General features: G+C 32.8%; 2 protein-coding genes and 1 pseudogene across 2 annotated transcripts; all 3 read left to right on the forward strand.

Annotated features, from left to right (window-relative positions):
* Positions 1–4,741: 4,741 nt before the first annotated feature.
* Positions 4,742–7,457, forward strand: LOC25486332 (50S ribosomal protein L7/L12). Its single transcript, XM_013607604.2, has 2 exons — positions 4,742–4,895; positions 6,413–7,457. The coding sequence occupies exon 2, from the start codon at positions 6,502–6,504 to the stop codon at positions 7,072–7,074; it is 573 nt and encodes a 190-aa protein (XP_013463058.1). The 5' UTR covers positions 4,742–4,895; positions 6,413–6,501; the 3' UTR covers positions 7,075–7,457.
* Positions 7,458–9,530: 2,073 nt separating this feature from the next.
* LOC25486333 (probable folate-biopterin transporter 7) lies at positions 9,531–13,761 on the forward strand. The gene is made up of 2 exons (XM_039830409.1): positions 9,531–9,939; positions 12,656–13,761. The coding sequence occupies exons 1-2, from the start codon at positions 9,648–9,650 to the stop codon at positions 13,708–13,710; spliced, it is 1,347 nt and encodes a 448-aa protein (XP_039686343.1). The 5' UTR covers positions 9,531–9,647; the 3' UTR covers positions 13,711–13,761.
* A 929-nt stretch (positions 13,762–14,690) lies between these two features.
* Positions 14,691–18,123, forward strand: LOC25486335 (probable folate-biopterin transporter 7; annotated as a pseudogene).
* The last annotated feature ends 3,072 nt before the right edge of the window (positions 18,124–21,195 follow it).

Raw genomic sequence — 21,195 nt, forward strand, 5'->3', positions numbered from 1 at the left:
AAAAAAAATCTTATATATAAGATCGGAGGGAGTAATTTGTTACACGACCTTTATAAAACTAAGGTTTCACTCTAGGGCAATACCAACCAAAACCAACACCAACCAAAGGCCATTGAGAATCATAAAACGGTGTGTTTGAAAATGAAGAATTTGTTGCATATGATATGTAGTAGTAGACATTCCATACGTCGAAGAGACGAAGACTATATAAACACATATTCATATCCTAAAAAAAACAAAAAACACATCATATGTCCCTCAAAATAAAAAAGACACGTATCATATGATAATGTTGAAGGACTTGTAAATGTATTCAAAAGGTGGTAAGTTGCGTATTTTTGGAATTATATTGATCTTGACGTCCTTGATTGTTACATCTGGTTTGAGGTCTTTTTCTTTTAATAAGTTAAAATATATTAATTAAACCAAATTTTACCAAAGAAGTCGCAAGGCAAAAAAAAGACGATCAATATCTTCCTGAAAACCAAAGCCTGTGTTTGGGTGAAGCACCTTTCTCTTGATTAAATTAATTATATGTCGTTAGTATGTGATTACATAATGCTAAATGGTGTTTGTGTGATCGGTGTTGATAGGTTGAACCATCAATATCTAGTTTGAGGTCTTATTTAATGTGTACAAATAAATTGCTTTGGTTTCAACCTTTAATTGTTCCTTACAGGTAGGGTTGGGAATAGGCCAGGTCCGCCTACAAGGGCCTATGGCCTGGCCTGTTTAAGCCTGGTCTGGCCTGGCCTGTTTATTAAAAAGGCTAGGCTTAGGCTTTTTAAAAAGCCTATTTAAGTAAATAGGCCAGGCTTAGACTATCAAAAAAGCCTATGAAGCCTAATAGGCCGGCCTGTTTATGCATGTTAGGCTTCATAGTGGACTTTTTTAATAGGCTTTAAAGCTTTATAGTGAAATAGGCTTTTAAGGCCTTATAGTAGTGATAGACAAGTCCTACACTGAAATAGGCTTGGAGGCCTATTAAGCCTATTTAAAAGTAGCTAAAATGGAATGTTTAGTGACTTTAATAGTAAGTAGGCCTGTAAATAGGCTTTCAGGCCAGACCAGACTTTTAAATAGGCCAGACCAGGCCAAAAAAATAGGCCTATGAAAGGCCATAGGCCAGGCTCAGGCCTGCAAAATTTTTGTAGGCCAGGCTCAGGCCTATCAAAGTCTGGCCTGGCCTAGCCTATTCCCAACCCTACTTACAGGTTTGTGACTTCTCGCTTATCACAAATTCACAATTGAATGGTTTATTTAAATATAATTATCTCGTGATCTCTAAACTGATTAATTCTTGGTCATATGCATGACGTTGCTGGTGGTTAATTTTGATACTCGGGTTGACACTATTTTGTAAAGCAAATTGTCATGGAGAATGATTAAAAAAATATATTGCTTAAAGATTAGTGAAAATATACCCGAGTGTCACTGGATAGCTCAAAGGTCAGGTTATTTTTCTTTTATAATTAAAAATAATATTAACTATTTGGGTTTCAATATTTATATGCATCAACAAAATTTCTTTTGGGATTGTCGAAAAAAACTCTTTTGAATTTTCAAACATAATTTTTTAAAAAATAGAAAACAAATGAAAATAAAAATTATTGTAATTATTGATAAAAACATGAATCGTTTCAAATACTTGAAAATTATTGTAATTATTCACATTTTTATTATGTTCCATGTTATAGTTTTTTCTTTAACAATTGTTATGTTCGTTTTGTTAAGATTTGTTAGGGGATTCCAATTGGGGGTCGAGTGCAACAACAAGCCTAGGATCAACAAGAGACTCAGACACTACATTTTCATAAAAAAATCATAAGATATCGAGTATATGGATGACATACATACTGTTATTTACATTTAAAAATAATTAAGTTGTTAACCGAGAACGACGAGCAATCAAATTTAGAGTTAGTTGAATTTCCTTTACACAAATAAATAATAGTTGAATCAATATCAGAAGCAGTCAAGGACATACATATGTGAGATTTGATTGGAAATATCTATAGATAGGTTAATCTTGTTTATTTTTTTATTTTTTAAGGAAGATAGCTTAATCTTGTTGAAACTTCCTTTAGTAGTCATTTGCCTAGAGGCTGGCTTCTAACAAAAATGCTCTTTCCACATCACTTTGTTGAATAGCATATAAAACAATATTAATCTGAGCTTGGATCACCTGAACAACAAGCAAGACTATATTTTTGCAAACAGACACACACAAAACAACGAATTGGTGAGTGGTCAAAACTCATGAAAGACAATGAATGCATAAGTAAAAAGAACAACAAATTATGCACATATGTTGTATGACAATGGATGAACATGTGACATGCATGAACTAATGAAGCATTTATGGCATGGATACATTAGAGGCATATTTATTCATGTTCTACTTTTTTGAACAAGATTTATTTATGTTCTCCTAATTCTAAGAGCACATGTTTAAAAGTGTTAACACATGTTGATACTTAGACATTAAGCATGTGGAGACATTTTTGACATACGAAGATATAAAGGCCTATAAGTATTACACATGTGATAATCATTTCTAAAATGGTAGACATATAAGACATGCATGTTAGTCAAGTGATCATGAAAGGATAGAATAAATAATGTATGATCATTACTTATAAACAAAAATTGACATTTTAGTTTCATTCAATAAATAATGTATGTGGTCTTTAATATAGACCGCATATATAATTTATTGAAATGAACATAAAATGTTAAATTTTGTTTATATTAATGATCGAAGGGTGTACTATGAAATGACATGTTAGCATAATCATTCACACACTCAATTTTGAATGATGATGATTCAAGTATGGCTCTTGCACTTATCATGATGCATGAAATTTTGTTCAATGACACTTTCACGTATTTACTTTCCCATGGTAACTTCTTCCGCACATTTACACATAATTTCTCACAATACAACACACAGTGTAATAAACGTATGGGATTGAGCTTACTAGTACCGCTAATCTAAACACTACGAAAAGAACGTGGTTTGTGCTCTTGCAAATTTGGGTACTTTAAACCCTCTTCGGCTTACTCGACTTACACCAAAATTTCTTTAGGCGACACAAAAAGTTGCGCGGTATCTCCGGATAATCGAATTGCACTCTCAATATCACTTAGAAAATTTCTCCTCACCGTACTTCCATGATATTGATAATCCTAAACCGCACCGATGAATAATAGAAAGTTAAGTAAATGTTGTGAGGAGTGTTTTTGACCATTTGAGGGTTATTCATGACCAAGAGATTGATTAACTTAAAACTTTAATGGCGATTTTAGAAGAGAATGAGATCATGAAAGTTAGGGTTTTTGGAGTGAAATTTGTGTAGGTAATTTTTTAGACAAAGGGTTGATTGATCTTCACAAGGTATTACATGGTTGTAAGTTTTATATGAAAAATGAAGAGGGTTTCAAGGCTGATCTTCATAAATAATTGTCTATCAAGCAACTTAACTTAAGATTCATGCTTTTCATTTGTGTATGACTTTTTGCGAGTTGGATTTTAAAGAAAAGGTTTGTGATGATCAAACCTATTTTTTTCATGTATATTTGATATTTTAAAAAATAAATTAAAAGAGCAATAGAATATTAAAATATAGACTTAATCCTAAAAATAAAATTCTCCAAAACCCTCTAGAATTCAACTCCTAAACAGACTCTCACATTTTTTTTACTAACAACAACAATTATTATGGCTAAATTAAAAAAAATTAATACAAATAATTGACGACGAAACCACGTTAATGGATGAAGAAAAATTATATAATATCTATTTTTCAAAATAAAATTATATTAATGTTCATGTTACTACATATTTTTTTCGTATAACCAAAATAAATGTTATATTTTTTGTGAAATTTATTTTCATTCATAAAAAAATAAAGACAAGCTAGACAAAAAAAAAAATATACAAGACAAGGTAATGGTGATATTAGTTTAGTTGATATGAACATCATATAATATGTTATATGTACTGGTTCGAACGTCGACATTACAATTATTCACTTTAAGAGGTGAATTTATAGTCAAAACTACTAAAAAAAAATTATGCAAAACAATTTCTTATCCCATCCTATTCGTTTTTTTGCACGCCCTACAATATTTCAAATTATATAATTTGAAAGATGCAAAACCCTAAAAAAAAACTCTAACACCTTACACATATCTTTGGTTCCATTTTTAGAAGGATCAAAATTGATTATGAAGGTGTAGAACTGATTCTAAGAAGGTGTAGAACTGATTCTAACATGTTTGGTTGTTGTCGTGTAGAATTGGTTATGTGTCTAGAATTGATTCTAGTTGAAACTAAAATTTGTAGCTTTTGATTCTACAATTGATTTTCATAAACAAATTTATGGTTCAACTCTTTTTAGATGAATTTATCGAAACACAAACCACTGTGGTCAAAATCACTTTTAACCAAAATAAGTTCAACATAATCAATTTTATAAAAATTAATTAACTTCGCTGCACAACCAAACACAAATTACATTTTTTTGGATTTCATAATCTATATAAAAGATGATGTTCACACTTCACTCAATGCTAGGAAACACCAGTAATTTATCAATATAACCTCATTGTCAATGGATTTTAACCGACGGTAGTTAACTGCCAATGAACATTTACGTCTTTTTCTGGTGTGTGTTCTGGCTTTTTAGATGTGTATACAGCAATTTTCAATCTAAACTGGTGCGGAGGATGGCATCAAGCCCAATCCATACATTTTGAAGAGGGAGGCCCATCATTTCTAAACACAGGATTCAGCCGCAACCTCACTGCCCTTGCTCTGTATCAGAAACAAGCACTGATCTCACCTCGCCGGAAAACGCCGCCGGTGTTCGTCGTCGTAGGAAGAAGAAACGGTGAGAAACTCCAAACTACTTTTTCCAATTTTTATTCTTCGTATTTTCCTTTGCCTCTCCTGGTAGCGCGCGATGCGATTCCAAAAGGCAATGAATGTGTCGTTTCAGCATAAGCACTTATTCATAAGCGCTTATGTACACTCCATTTCTACAACTAAATATAAATTGAACTTAAATCGTTTTTTGTATATGATATAAGCTGTTTACATAAACTATCTTGTAGAGCTTGTAAAAATAAGCTGAAACAATCTATTTTCGTAAATTCTCCCATGTAGTCTTACAAGTGCTTATGTCATTAGATAAGCTCAAATAGATAAATAGATAAATAGCTTATTTGCAGAAGTGCTTATAATGATAAGCACTTATGTATAATCTTCCATAAGCTATTAAGTCCAATTCCTGCTGGTTTATATTTATAGGCAAATGTTAGTAGTTAGTTTGTTAGGAGAAGGAACCTCCTTCTTAATACTCCTTCAGCGACCCCTTACCACTTGAATACACATTCCAGGACATTTGATGTTTGGATTTAGATTTGAATTGTGACCCAATTACGCTAGTGGGTTTGGGATGTTTATTGAAATTGGATGTTTAATGTGTTGCATTCTCTTCCGTCTTAATAATCTTGTAACATTTTCTTTCTTGAGTTTAAACGATGTACATACATTGTAATTTAGAGTAACATCTAATGAGAGTCCACTATTTTGCCACGTTATCTCACTCTTATTAGTGTATTTTAAATTTGATTATATGAAATGACAAAGTAGCGATTAGCGAATTTTTATTGATTGGTGGTGTAAAACATATTTATGCATGTCCCTCTGACTCTTATTTTGTAAGGCTCGCTGCTTAGCCTTTGACTCTGTGTTTGGTTCATTCTAGTGTTCACTCTTATGTGTTGATTTATTTGTTGTGTCTTGGTTGTGATTCAGTACCGGTACAGTTTTGTTATTTGAATTGTGACATATGCAGATCTTAGTATTTGGTGCAGCGCATTTGATGTTTCGATTTAGATTTGAAATTTTGCCATAACTTGTTGTGAGATATTCCATGGGAATTTGAATATCTGTATTCTAGTTCTAGTTTATAAGCTATGACATTTCCATATTCAATTGCTGATTTGGACCACTTAGGGCGGTTACACTAGTGCAATTAGGAATGTTTATTGAAGTTGATGTTTCTTGTGTTTAGCATTATCTTCTGTCTTTTCATGATAATATGAAGTAACTTGATGCTATTATGCTATATTTGTAATATTTTGTTTTAGAGTTAAAGGGGATGCACTCTCGGTGTAAATTAGGTTTACACTTAACATCCAATAAGAGTTCACTATTTTGCCACTTCATACAATCAACTTAAAATAAACTTATAAAAATGGAATGACATTGGCGAAACAGTGGGTTTGCATTGTATTGGTTGTTAAGGTAAAACTGGTTTACACCGTCTGTGCGTGTCCTTTAAACACTGTTCTATTTAATATGTCTGGCTTCTCAGCCTTTGATTGTGGGAAATTGTTTCAGGGGGTTGATCACTACAGTGGTGATACTACTAGCTTGTTGAAATAGCATCTTTTCTACGCCATTAGTCGCTATTTTGATTCGACAAAGACATGAGGATTGCCACCCTTTCAAGATACATTCGCCGTCTCCCTCGGCCTGGGACATTTGTGCCTTTGCAATCTCGAGCTTTCCAGACCGATATTTCTAAAGATTCTAAGGCCAAGCCAATTAAGTACAAAATTCCTCAATCTTATGACCCTTACGGCCCTAGACCTCCACCGTCAGACAAAATCGTTCAGCTCGCAGAACGAATTGCAGCACTATCAGAAGAGGAACGCGGTCATATCATACCTGCTTTGTCAGAAAGATTAAAGCTTCCAAAGTTGCAGCCAATTTCAACAGAAGGCATGGACTTGGGTTCAGACAGCGGTGCTGCTGGACCAAAGGTTGAGGAGAAAAAGGCAGAGAAAACAGCTTTTGACGTGAAGTTAGAGAAGTTTGATACTGCTTCAAAGATCAAGGTGATTAAGGAGGTAAGAGCATTTACTAACCTGGGATTGAAAGAGGCTAAAGATCTTGTTGAAAAGGTACCAACTGTGCTTAAACAAGGAGTCACAAAAGACGAGGCAAATAGTATTATTGAAAAAATAAAAGCTGTTGGAGGAGTTGCAGTTATGGAATAGATTTTTCAGTTTTTTGATTGTTGGCCAAGATCACAAATTTTTCATGATGGCCAATGTGTTTTATGGTGAATGAATGGTTAGGAGAAATTTCTCAGGGCATGTTTGAAGCATATTTAAGGGTTGAGAACTGATTGTTGGATAATCTATTTGAATAAAAAAAAAATCTTTGTCTGAGTTTTCTGGTTAATTACTCTATCACATACATATAACTGTTGTGTTAGTTTGACATTTGTAACACTCACATCTTTTCTTACAAATGAAAATTTTCTGGAATTACAGGGAAAATTATGTATGGATTTTTCATGTAGTTATTTGAGATTATTGTGGTTGATATACCAAACTTGTTGGTCTTCTATGCAGATTGATGAACTACTTGTCTAGAATTGTTCCTCTTATTTTAGGTTATATAGTCTTTTAATCTAGTCTTCTTCATTTTTCTGGTTATCAATATTTTTTTCTGCCATAGTTCTTTCAGATTACTTCAGTATGATTTTTAACTACGGGCATACATATTTTGTTTATTCTGTGAGTTGGTATAGAATTTGGTAGAGATTGTTATTGATGGTCATGGTTTGTTGATTGTTTATTGCTGAATGCTGAAGAATGACTTGTGTGAGTCAAATGGGGAATGATCCTCATATGAGTTCATAGAAACCTTCACCTTCCATTGAAAATGAGAGACAAAATGGGTTTACAATGAAATAAGTTTAAGGGTGGAGATTGAAAAACATGAGAGGAACAAATTTAAGAGGATCTATTTCCATGTCAAATGGGTATTTTCGATTAATTTTTGTTCTAGAAATTGTAAATTGTCCTTGTTTTGCCATTTCTAACTTGATTTGGGTTAGAACTGGGGTATCAGTTTTATTTTCGTTATCACCCCCGACTTTTATTTGGATGAAATTTTAACAACTCATACTCTACTTTCTTACATTAGTGTTAGCAGTGCAAACGTTTTTGACATCAAAAGAAAAGTAAATGTAATACATTTTTTCTTTTTTTTAAAACGGTCTATGCTAGTATTGTTGGTGGCATTATGTTTAGAGTGGAGATCAAACCCGCACTCTACTTTTTAACTTACACCAGTCACTAAACCCATACATCTTATATCCTTAATGCAATATTAATTATATACAGTTGAATTATACTTATTGAAAATACAATACTTTTATTGCATATGAATTGTGAACGTGTAGAAAATCATTCTAATAGATGCTCATTAGGGTGTTCAAAACAGAACCAATCCAATAGATAAACCGCAAATTGAACCAACCCAAACCGAAACCGTAAAAAACCGCATTTGGTTTGGATGTATTCGGATCACTTTTTTACTCAACCGCATAGTTTGGTTTGGTTTGCGGTTTTCATTTTACCAACCAAACCAAACCGCAACATAAGAAAAACTTTAATTAAATCTATGTCATCTAGACCATTACTCATAGAAACTCAATGAAAACTTTTATAAAACGACAAATTTTTTTCTATTATAAAGTTTCTTCTTTACTTTTTATTTCAAAAATGTATTCATGTGCTCCTTGAACCTTTAGAGAATGATAAAATATTAGTATTTTACATTTCTTTCATAATAGAATTACTTTATATCAACATTTTTAATTTGGTTTATGTTGTTCGGAGAAAATGAAAGTTTAACGTGAAATGAAATGAAAAACATTGTCGAAACATTGCTGGAAATATGTTGTATTTTACCTTTTTAACTCGATTTTAATGTTGTAAATAAAAAATTGTACTGTTTCGAAAAAACCGCACCAACCGATCCAACCCAACCGCATTGGTTTGGTTCGGATTTTATTTTAAAAGTCAACCGAACCAAATCAAACCGCATGTTTTTTTATCTTACGGTTCAGATGACTTTTAGCCTCAAAACCGAACCAAACCACACCGCAAACACCCCTAATGCTCATAAAAGAAAACTGTTGCAAGCAAATCAATTCATGTTTTTTCTACTAACTAGAAAACCATATGAAAAATTTGGTGTTCGATCTCTTGACCATACCGTAATATTCCACCAACCGACTAAACTCATGGGCACAAATTAAAATAAACTTAATATAAAAATTTAAAATAAAATATGATACAAATTATTCATAACTTTTGGAATCACAATAATATAGTAAGTAATTATTACAACAATGCTTAAATTCAAAAATAAAACATAAGGGTGTTTCATTTTGAGTCTCTTTTTAAAAGTTTTGATAAAATGTATTTTTAAAAATTCGAAAGATCTAACTCAACTAATAATATTGATATTGTTATTATAGATTAAAATAAACATTTTCACCTAAGTTTAAACTCTTTGACTAGTATAACATGCATATTACCAACATGAATATCCTATTGAAAGTGCGTTGCAATAAAAATAATTAAAATAAGAAAAAGGCGTAACTGAAAAATAACAGCAACATGTGTAACCTATTGAAAGTGCCACTAACACACTAAAAAAGAAACAACACACAGATCATAAAAAAGAACAACTCCTACTTTTGTCCTTAAAAAGCCCGAAACCTCTTTTGTCTAATCTAACAAACCTTAACATTTACGAAATTGAACTGAAAATGGTGTCTTCCAAAGGAGTTGCTAATAGCAAAATTGATGATGATGATGGTGGTGGTGACAAATTGATGAGAAAAGTGTTGGGTTTGGGTTTTTCGGTACAAGGATTCAGGTGTTTTCCATGGTTGGTTGTGAGTTTCTTTCTCAAAGATGGTCTTAATGTTAATCCTTCAACTCTTCAAATTCTTCTAAGTTCTGCAAATCTTCCTATGGTTGGAAAACCTCTTTATGGTCTTGTTTCAGATTCTGTCTATATTTCTGGTCAACATCGTGTTCCCTACATTGCTTTTGGAGGTAACATCCACTATTCCATTCTATTATGATTTTGATTATGTGAAGTAAAGTTGTGTACTTTTTAATTTTTAATGAATTGGGTTACAATTAAGGTTTTGAATTATTGTCTGTGCTGACATCTCTGAAGGACAGATACTTTTGATCGAAGGCGTGTCTTACTTTTTTTTTTTCTTCAAATTATTACTTGTGTCGATGTTTGTGTTGTGTTCGGTATATGTGCCCGTGTTTCATAGGTGAATTACTGTTTAGTTGCTTCCGTGATAATGTGAATTGATAGCTTGCTATTATTTTTGTTTGAAGTATGAAGGAATGAATGAATGATCCTTTTATGTGACCATGTCCAACTTAGGATACATGTGATGCGAATCTTATCGAGATACAAAATTGAATTCAATGAAAGGAATCTCTAGTGTGTATCTATATTGGACATGAATCTCATATTGAATCCCTGTTCATTACGTTGAACCCTGAGTCACTATGATAGATCTTAATTTGTTCCGGTGAACCATTATCTAAACTTAGTGTAGTCAACCACTTTTTTTTGTGAATTTTGTGTGGTCAGCCACTTTCTTTTGTCGTTTGATTTATGACTTGAGTCTTAAATTATTACGAGGTTCATTCATATACGATATATGGGATTAATTTTCATGCACTGACAATGTTTTTTTAATTACACATGCATCCAATCAAATCATAAGTAAATATTTGTAGAGATGTTTAAAAAACTAACTTAAAAAAGTGGTACATGATGTGATTTGACTGGACTCAGGTGTAAAAAAGTTTTACATTGTCGGTGTATACAAATTAAATATACGATATATTAGCTTATAAACTTCAACTCGAAAATATCATATTTTTATCAGTAATATATCTTATGATTCATTATAAGATTCAACCCACGATTTGGAAAATAGTTCTTCTGGTTCACGTTATGAATCTTAAATTGATAACGATGTTTATGACCATTATGAAGAAAAGAATTTGTTTTTCTAAGAGTTGGGTTTGGTGTCTGTATAACTTTGATAATCAAGGAGTTTGGCTGAAACTTCTTGAATGTGGTCCTTCATTGGAATGCTTTGGAAAAGCATAAAGAAAAAGGAATGGAGAAAAAAGTAGAATTGAGATTCCAAATTTGAAAAAGAATGGGGTTGAATTTTCTGTTTTTATTTTATTTTGTTTGAACATATTTGAGATAATCTCACAAGTCTATTGTTTTCTGTTTATCGATTATTTTTATTTCTCATGTAATGCAATGTAGTATTTCCCGATACCAAGTTTTGTAGCTGAGTAGTAGTACGTAGTAACACATTATCCATTTTCCCTGCATCAATCCAAAGGCAGAAAAAATGGGATCTTTTGAACTCTAGCCAGTAATGAATAAACAAAAGAAAGAAAAACCCAAATCCTGATTCAGAAGGAAACTTAAGATACTTGAATATGAATATTGCTGGGAATTATTTAAATGAATAGATGTCACTGTTGCTTGAACCTAAAAACAGAATAAGTATATACTTTGTTAGCTTCCATATGAAGGAAGTGCAATAAATCACAGTTATTTCTAGCAAGTGGAAAATAGGACAATTAATAGAAGGGATAGAAAGATAGGTAAGAATCTGAACTATTCTTCCAACTAACCAGTTTTGTCGCAGACTTTTTAAAATCTATGAATTAGAATTATCCCGGTCTCACTGCCAAAGAACTATTACTAAAATATATCATTTGTTGATAACTTGATCAATAACAAATACAAGAGACTCTATTTATTTATACATACGAGTTCATATGAAAATGAAGAAGATAACAGGGATAACTAACAATTAACAAACTTTATCTCTAAAAAGAACATTTCTGCTCCTTGTATGTGGTTGTGGTTGAGTGTGCGGTGATCTGCATGCTACTTGTAATTGATAAAGTACCGCATTTTTTTAGTTATCTTCACTTTGAATTTTATTTCATGGGATTTTTTTCTTTAGCAACTGCTTATTAGAGAATCTGTTAGTTCGATTCTGATATATTTGGTCTACCAAATATGCTTGGGATTAGGATTGTTAACATATAATGGTTATTAACACTGAAGTCTTCTGCATGGTTTTACTTTGTTCAATGCTAGACTGAATCTGGATAGATTATTTTGTGACTATATAACCTTACGCTGCACTCCAATCATTACCCATGCACTGTTCATTCCATTTGGCATAAAAGGTTGATATAATTAAACCTTCTCATGTATTTATTGGTCTTTGGGATCATATTTTTCTTAGGTGTGAGTGTGACATGGTGGAACTTCATGTAATTGTTTCTTCTGTTCCCTTTGGGCTAAGAATCCCATTTTTTTCTTAATAATTAATAACGAGAATACCTGAAAAACTTATCCTCGTCAAAATTATGAGGGAACTCATTTGGTGAATGGTAATCATCGATAACTTCTTCTAGAGGCAAATTATTAACCAGTTGCATGATGTGTCAAAACTTGGCATGAATATGTTTCTTGGTTGCTAAGATTGGAATTGATATTGGTGTCTTTTCATATATGTGTTCTCATCCATAAGAGCAGTTTTGTAGACATTTTTCCAATTTCATGCAAGCTATCTCTTTCTTCGATCTTGATAGTATTCAATTATTAAGTAAAAGTTGTCAAAAACTTTAAAATTTCTTATTCGTTTTTCCTTTTTTTATAACTAAATTCTTAAATATTTCCTTAAATTTGTTTATGCAGCTTTCTTGCAGGCACTGTCATGGCTAGCAATAGCAATCTCTCCGTCAAGCATATCTGTTTTCACTATCTCTATATATCTTCTCCTTAGTAATCTAGGCGCTTCAATAACTGAGGTAGGAAATGATGCCATTGTTGCCGAGATGGGTAAACAGCCTCCGTCTTCAACCAAGCACTCTCAACAACCATCTTCCTCAGGCAATCTTCAATCCTTTGTTTGGATAGCTTCCTCTGTAGGAGGAGTCGCCGGCAACCTTCTTGGCGGCATTTTCATCAGCCGCCTCTCTCCACAATCCATGTTTATGTTTTTTGGTCTTCTTGTTGCTCTCCAATTCTTCATAACCATTTCGATTCGCGAAAGCTCTCTTGGACTTCCAAAGAATCCATCTATTGGGATAAAGAAACAGCTTTCAGAACTATCGGCTGCACTAAGAAAACCCAAAATCGCATATTCAATCTCATGGTTTGCATTATCTTATGCAGTTGTTCCCTTACTTAACGGAACCATGTTCTTTTACCAGACACAATACTTGAAAATCGACTCGTCAGTATTAGGTATCTCCAAGGTTTTTGGTCAGGCAACAATGCTTCTATGGGGCGTTATATATAATCGATACCTGAAATCTATATCACCTAGGAAACTGATATCAGCGATTCAAGCAACAATTGCATTCTTAATGATTTCAGATGTCTTATTTGTGCGCGGTTTCTATAGACAAATGGGCGTGCCGGATACACTCTATGTTGTGATTTTCTCAGGATTCTTGGAGGTTCTATTTTTCTTTAAGTTTCTTCCTTTCACTGTGTTATTAGCACAGCTATGTCCACAAGGTTGTGAAGGGTCAATAATGGCATTTCTTATGTCTGCTGTTGCATTGGCATTCATTGTGAGTGGATACCTTGGTGTTGCACTTGCATCTTATATTAAGATAACAGGAAGTGATTTTTCAGGATTATCACTTGGACTTGTGATACAAGCTTCATGTACTTTGTTGCCAATATTTTGGTCATCATGCATACCTGAATATGTAAAAACAAAAGACAAGCGTAAAGACTAATTAATGTAATAGCTTTTAGAAATGTGATAGTGATTTAAGGTGTTGAGCAAATTTTGCGTTCCATTTATCAGTAACGTAGTTTATGTTGGTGCGAGATTTTTTCCAGTAGGATTGTAATTTTCTAATTTCATGTTTAGTAAAGAAAAAAATGTTTAGTAAATGTTTACAGAAAAGCAAAGCCAAACAAGTGGTTGAAGAAGGCACAATTAAAAGCAAAAGGTATGAAATCATATTGAAAAAGTGAACAATCTCACACAGTTAAAAATTGAGTCAACTTTTATATACTACTATTCTTTATGGTCTTTGCCACTTTTTTCCTCAACCCTGTTTCAGTTAAATTATGAGATTTCTAAATATCAATTTAAGAATGCTCATGTAACTTATAATATGAGGTTGATTATAAAGAATACGTTGGAAAAGTGATCTTATATAGGCAGTTGTCTGAAAATAATCTCAATTATTGGATCATAAGATGGTGGAGATATGTTACGACAAAACTGCCAAGAGAGGTGTGAAAGTAGATAGTATAAAAATGGCTTTTAGTCCCACATTGCTAGCAAAGAAAAATAACACATGTGAAGTTGTTATATATAAGATTGCAAGTGAATTACTAACAATTGCAGTTTCGCAGAGGTGCCTAGCCTATTGGCTATCGCTGTCCCAATGCCACCGTTCCCCTGTCATCTTTACTAGCGAAACTGCGGACTTCTCCGACTTTTCATTTGATCGGTAGCAGTAGTTTTGGTGGTAACTTTGGCATTGGACCAGTGGCGTTGGACGGTTTAAAAGTCAAAAATTTCTTTAGACATCATAACCTTGATTATTTTCTGTTTTGTTTTCAAATTAGCTTGTTAGCTCTCTATCTCAAGATATTTATTTTGAAGTAGATTAAATTAGCCAAAAAAACCAATCATTCGTGTGTTCTTGGTGGGTATTTCTGGATTCACTAGCTTCTTTAGATTTTCTTCTATGATCAAGACATGGTTGGTGATGCCTATTCTTTCCATGTCCTGCAAACTATTTACGACACTGTGTCTATGAGAAGTATCAAGAACCTAGTGTGTTTATCATTTGCAAACAATAATGGTACAGACATACTCAAAGACTTAAGACAACCTCACAAAACCGATTTGTACGATGGTAATTGTCCTCACTTATAAACACACCATCTCTGATCCGATGTAGGACTTTTTAACACTCTTCAAATTGGAATTAATATGGCAAACCAATTAAATATCAATGACATCATTTTTGAGATCAATTCTTTAGTAGTAGTCGTTAATATGGTTACATTTCTCTGTCAAAAAAAAAAAAAAAATAGGGTTACATTTGGTTCATTACTACACTAATATATGTGATTATGTAAATTTTTTAAATTATTACCGGTGTCCCGACGTGTTTGTGTTGTGTTTGTGTCCGTTCATAGGTTGCCAACTTTGATGTTGTGAAAATTTGGGTGAATTACTGACTATTTACTGTTTAATTGCTTCCTTGAGATTGGGAATTGATAGTTTGTTGTTATTTTTGTTTGAAAAATGAAGGAATGAATGAATGATCCTGTTTGTGTATCGCACTGTGACAATGGTTACTAATAACTTTGGATACAAAATTGAATTCAATGATAGGAGTCTCTAGTGTGTATCTCATATTGGATCCATATCCCTATTATGTTAAACCTAAGATAGATCTTAATCTATTCCAATGAATCATTACCTTTCTTGTGAATTTGGTGTGGTCAGCCACTTTTCTTTTTTCATTTGATTTATATGACTTGAGTCTTAATCATTTTTAGGTTCATATATGAGATTAATTTTCATACGTTGACAATGTATTATTTTTACATATGTATCTGGTCAAATTTGGAGAGAATTTTTAGGAATGATGTGATTTGATTGAATGCATGTGTAAAAAAGTTATACATTGCCGGTGCGTACAAATTAGATATATGATATATTAGCTTATAAATTTGTACTCGAAAATATCATATTTTTAATAGTAATATATCTTACGATTCATTATAAGATTCGATCCACAATTTGGAAAATAGTTCTTCCGGTTGATGTTATGATCTCAAATCGATAACAATGTCTATGACAACTATGAGGGAACTTTTAGTTTTATAAGAATTGGGTTTGGTGTGTGTAGAACTTTTATAATCAAGGAGTATGGCTGAAACTTCTTGAATGTGGTCCTTCATTGGGATACTTTGAAAAATCATAAAGAAAAAGGAATGAAAAAAAAAAGTAGGATTAAGATTCCAAAATTGAAAAAGAATGAGGTTGAATTTTTACATATTTTTATTTTATTTTGTTTGAACATAATAATGAATACAGTCCATATGAAAACGAAGAAGATAACCAACGTAACTAACAAATAACAAACTTTTTCTTTATTAAGAACATTTCTTCTCCTTATATGTGGTTCCTGTTGAGTGTATGGTGATCTGATCATTTTGAATCAGCCATTTCCCTTAAAGCAGTAGTTCTATCATATGGAAACTAGAACTTGAGTTATATATGACATTTTTATTTTACTTTGGAGTTTGAGTTTTATGGTCTTCTACTGTTGAAAAAGCAAATCTGATTGCAACTTTAACTTGAGGCAATGATCAGCACTGTTTCTAAGAACACAAGCAAATGCTACTTCAAATTGAAAAAATGCTGCATTTTTTAGTTATCTTCATTTTGAATTTTATTTCATGGGCTTTTTTACATCAGCAAGTGCTTATCGGATCATCCCTGTAAGTTCGATTCTGATACACCTTTTCTACCAATAATGCATGGGACTAGGATTGTGAACATACAATGCCGCACTGCAATCATTACCCCTGCATTGTTCATTCCATTTAGCATAAAAGGTTGATATAATTAAACCTTCTCATGCATTTATTGGTATTTGGGGTCATATTTTTCTTAGGTGTGAGTGTGACATGATGGAGTTGATACTGGCCTTTTCAGTTATGTTCATAAGAGCAGCTTTGTTGACATTTTTCCAATTTCATGCAAGCTGTCTTATTAAGGAAAAGTTGTTAAATTTCGACAAAGCTTTAAGGATAATCATATCTATTTCATTGTTTATCATGTTATTGCATTTCTAATTTGTACTTCCATTGTTAAATATTTCCTTAAATTTGTTTATGCAGCTTTCTTGCAGGCACTGTCATGGCTAGCAATAGCAATCTCTCCGTCAAGCATATCTGTTTTCACTATCTCTATATATCTTCTTAGTATTCTAGGAGCTTCAATAACTGAGGTAGGAAATGATGCCATCGTTGCCGAGTTGGGTAAACAGCCTCCGTCTTCAACCAAGCACTCTCAACAACCATCTTCCTCAGGCAATCTTCAATCCTTTGCTTGGATAGCTTCCTCTGTAGGAGGAGTTCCCGACAACCTTCTTGGCGGCATTTTCATCAGCCGCCTCTCCACAATCCATGTTTATGTTTTTCAGCCTTGTCGTTGCTCTCCAATTCTTCACAACCATTTCGGTTCGCGAAAGCTCTCTTGGACTTCCAAGGAATCCATCTATTGGGATAAAGAAACAGCTTTCAGAACTATTGGTCGCATTAAGAAAACCTGAAATCGCTTATTCAATCTCATGGTTTGCATTATCTTATGCGGTTGTTCCCTTACTTAACGGAACCATGTTCTTTTACCAGACACAATACTTGAAAATCGACTCGTCAGTATTAGGTATCTCCAAGGTTTTTGGTCAGGCAACAATGCTTCTATGGGGCGTTATATATAATCGATACCTGAAATCTATATCACCTAGGAAACTGATATCAGCGATTCAAGTAACAATTGCATTCTTAATGATTTCAGATGTCTTATTTGTGCGCGGTTTCTATAGACAAATGGGCGTGCCGGATACACTCTATGTTGTGATTTTCTCAGGATTCTTGGAGGTTCTATTTTTCTTTAAGTTTCTTCCTTTCACTGTGTTATTAGCACAGCTATGTCCACAAGGTTGTGAAGGGTCAATAATGGCATTTCTTATGTCTGCTGTTGCATTGGCATTCATTGTGAGTGGATACCTTGGTGTTGCACTTGCATCTTATATTAAGATAACAGGAAGTGATTTTTCAGGATTATCACTTGGACTTGTGATACAAGCTTCATGTACTTTGTTGCCAATATTTTGGTCATCATGCATACCTGAATATGTAAAAACAAAAGACAAGCGTAAAGACTAATTAATGTAATAGCTTTTAGAAATGTGATAAACATAGTGATTTAAGGTGTTGAGCAAATTTTGTGTTCCATTTTTCAGTAGCGTGGTTTATGTTCGTGCAAGATTTTATCCGGTAGGATTGTAATTTTCCAATTTCATGTTCCGTAAAGGAAAAAATGTTTAGTGAATGTTTTACAGAAAAGCAAAGCCAAACAAGTGGTTGGAGAAGGCACACATACCTTTTTTCCCAGTGGAATTTCTGAAATATGTAATGCTGCTTCAAGGCAGAAGGTATGAAATCATATTGAAAAAGTGAACAATCTCACACAGTTAAAAAATGAGCCAACTTTTATATACTACTATTCTTTATGGTCTCTGCCACGTTTTTCCTCAACTTTGTTGCAGTTCAATTATGATATTTCTAAATATCATTTTAAGAATGCTTATGTAACTTATAATGTGAGGTTGATTATAAAGATTTTCTACGTTGGAAAATTGATCTTATACAAGTAATTGTCTGAAAATAATATCAATTATTGGATCATAAGATGGTGGACATATATCAATTCTTTGAAATACTAGAGACCACAATACAATTCGATCAATGAACATTGCAATTTGGAAGTAAATAGTACTGATATGTTACTACATGTGCAAATGAGGTGTGAAAGTTGAGAGCTCTTAGTCCCACATTGCTTGCAAAGAAACAAAACACATGTGAAGTTGTTATATATAAGATGGCAAGTGTATTACAAACAATTGCAGTTTCATAGAGGTGCCTATTGGCTATTGTGGTAACATTGGCACGGATCAGTGGTGTTGGTTTAAAAAGTAAAAAATTTCTTTAAACCTTGATCATTTTCTTTTTGTTTTCAAATTAGCTTGTTAGCACTCTCTCTCAATATAATTATTATGTAATAGATTATGTATAATAATGTAATATAACTTGCCAAAAAATCAATTATTCGTGTAGTCCATCATTACTACTTATGTCTTCATCTTGTTCTTGGTTGGTTATTCTGGATTCACCAGCTTCATTAGATTTTCTTCTTAGAGACGGAATCTATGATCAAGACATGGTTGGTGATGCTTATTCTTTTCATGTCCGCAAACTATTTACAACACAGTGTCTATGAGAAATATCAAGTACCTAGTCTGTTTATCTTTGGGGACTCTTTATATGATAGTGAAAACAACAATAACCTTCCTACCTTTGCTTAATTTGATTACAAACCTTATGGAATCGATTCCTTCCTCGCTCGGCGCAACCAGAAGATTTACCAACGGTCGAACTGCAATTAACATAATAAGTAACGTTCTTTCGGTTTATCTATATTATTGTGAACTATTGTTGTTATCTCTTTGTGTTTCAACTCAAACTAAAGTCATTTCTTTGACTATAGCTTGCCTTCTTGGATTTTAGATATTCATTCCATCATTTGCAAACACTAATGGTTTAGATATTCTCAAAGGTGTGAATTATGCATATGAGGGAGCAGGAATTCGTATCGAGACAAGCATGACTAAAGTTTAAATAAATTGTAGTTTTTTATGGTTGGTACTTATCTTCAATGGGTTTGTCATAGTCACCAAACATTAGTACACTATCACATCGACACTGATAATAATTTGAAAATTGACATAATTAAACCAATGTAACCACACAATTCTTAAAATAAAAAATGTAACCATAGTGCCACACAAGTCACGGTCATGTCTGTATCAAATACTAACACGTGTCGAATACCATACACATGGATCATAAATACCGGTGCTACAAAATGTATGTTACATTGCTCATACATGTCACCAAATTAGCATATGTCCATACAAACTTGGTATTACAGTTGACAAATCACCGACTTATAGTTTCTGAAATTGCTACTAGACTTGGAAGTCTTGAAAAAACTCAGCAATACCTTAACAAATGTTTGTGTTATGTAATAGGATGTAATGTTACATAAACAATTAATGAAATATTATTCTGTTGGGAATATATATCCTCTAATGTTAAAAACAGAAATGTATTCGTTAAATGTGGATAACTTTATCTTTTTCTTTATATTATATTATCATTTAATTTTACAAGGGCATCCATAATGGTAACTGTTTCATCTGAGTGCTGCTATATTGCATGAGGGCCACAACAAATCAAATCGTACGACTTGTTAAACTATGGGAAAAGAAACAACTTTCAGAACTATTGGTCGCACTAAGAAAACATAAATTCGCTGGTCAATCTCATGGTTTGCATTATCTTATGCTGTTATTCCCTTACTTAACAGAACCATGTTCTTTTACCAGACATAATACTTGAAAATTGACTCCTCGGGTATTAGGCATCTCCAAGGTTTTTTGTCGGGCAACAATGCTTCTATGGGGTGTTATATTTAACTGATGCTGAAAATTTGTCTCACTGAGCAAACTGATATCAGCTACTCAAGCGTAAAGACTAATCAATGCCAATATTTTGGTCATCATGCATACCTGAATTTGTAAAAACAAAAGACAAGTGTAAAGACAAATTATTAATGTAATAGCTTTTAGAAATGTGATGGTGGTTTAAGGGGTTGAACAAATTTTGTGTTCCATACTTCCATTTTTCAGTGGCATGGTTTATGTTGGTGCGAGATTTTTCATATATAGGATTGTAATTTTCTAATGTCATGTTTAGCCAATGTTTTTGTGAAAAAAAGATGTTTAGTGAATGTTTTACAGAAAATCAAAACTGCTTTTATGATCAAGTGGTTAGAGAAGGCACACATACCTTATTTTTCAGTAGAATCTCTGAAATATGTAATGCTGCTTGAAGGCAGAAGGTATGAAATCATATTGAAAAAGTAAACAATCTCACACAGTTAAAAATTGAGTCAACTTTTATATGGTACTATTCTTTATATCTCCGCCACTTTTTTCCTCAACCTTGTTTCAGTTTAATTATGAGATTTCTAAATATCAATTTAAGAATGCTTATGTAACATATAATGTGAGGTTGATTATAAAGAATTTGCTAAGTTGAAAAAGTGATCTTATGCAAGTAGTTGTCTGAAAATAATCTCAATTATACGTCAATTCTTTGAAATACCAGAGGCTTAAGAACATTGCAATTTGGAAGTAAGTAGGACTGATATCTTACTAGAAGTGCCAAGTGAGGTGTGAAAGTAGAGAGTATAAATATGGCTTTTAGTCCCATATTGCTTGCAAAGAAACATAATACGTGAAGTTTTTCTATATAAAGATGACAAGTGAATGACTAACAAATGCAATTTGGCTGAGATGTCTATTGGTTATTCCTGTCCCAATGACACTGTTCTA

Source organism: Medicago truncatula, chromosome 2, assembly GCF_003473485.1.
Source record: "Medicago truncatula cultivar Jemalong A17 chromosome 2, MtrunA17r5.0-ANR, whole genome shotgun sequence".
In the NCBI taxonomy this organism is placed as follows: domain Eukaryota; kingdom Viridiplantae; phylum Streptophyta; class Magnoliopsida; order Fabales; family Fabaceae; genus Medicago; species Medicago truncatula.

Excerpts from the sequence above, each read along its gene's own strand:
- LOC25486332 (XM_013607604.2), top strand. The coding sequence starts at position 6,502 with ATGAGGATTGCCACCCTTTCAAGATACATTCGCCGTCTCCCTCGGCCT.
- LOC25486333 (XM_039830409.1), top strand. The coding sequence starts at position 9,648 with ATGGTGTCTTCCAAAGGAGTTGCTAATAGCAAAATTGATGATGATGAT. Across the intron at positions 9,940-12,655 it reads TCCCTACATTGCTTTTGGAG|CTTTCTTGCAGGCACTGTCA; the intron begins GTAACATCCACT and ends TTGTTTATGCAG.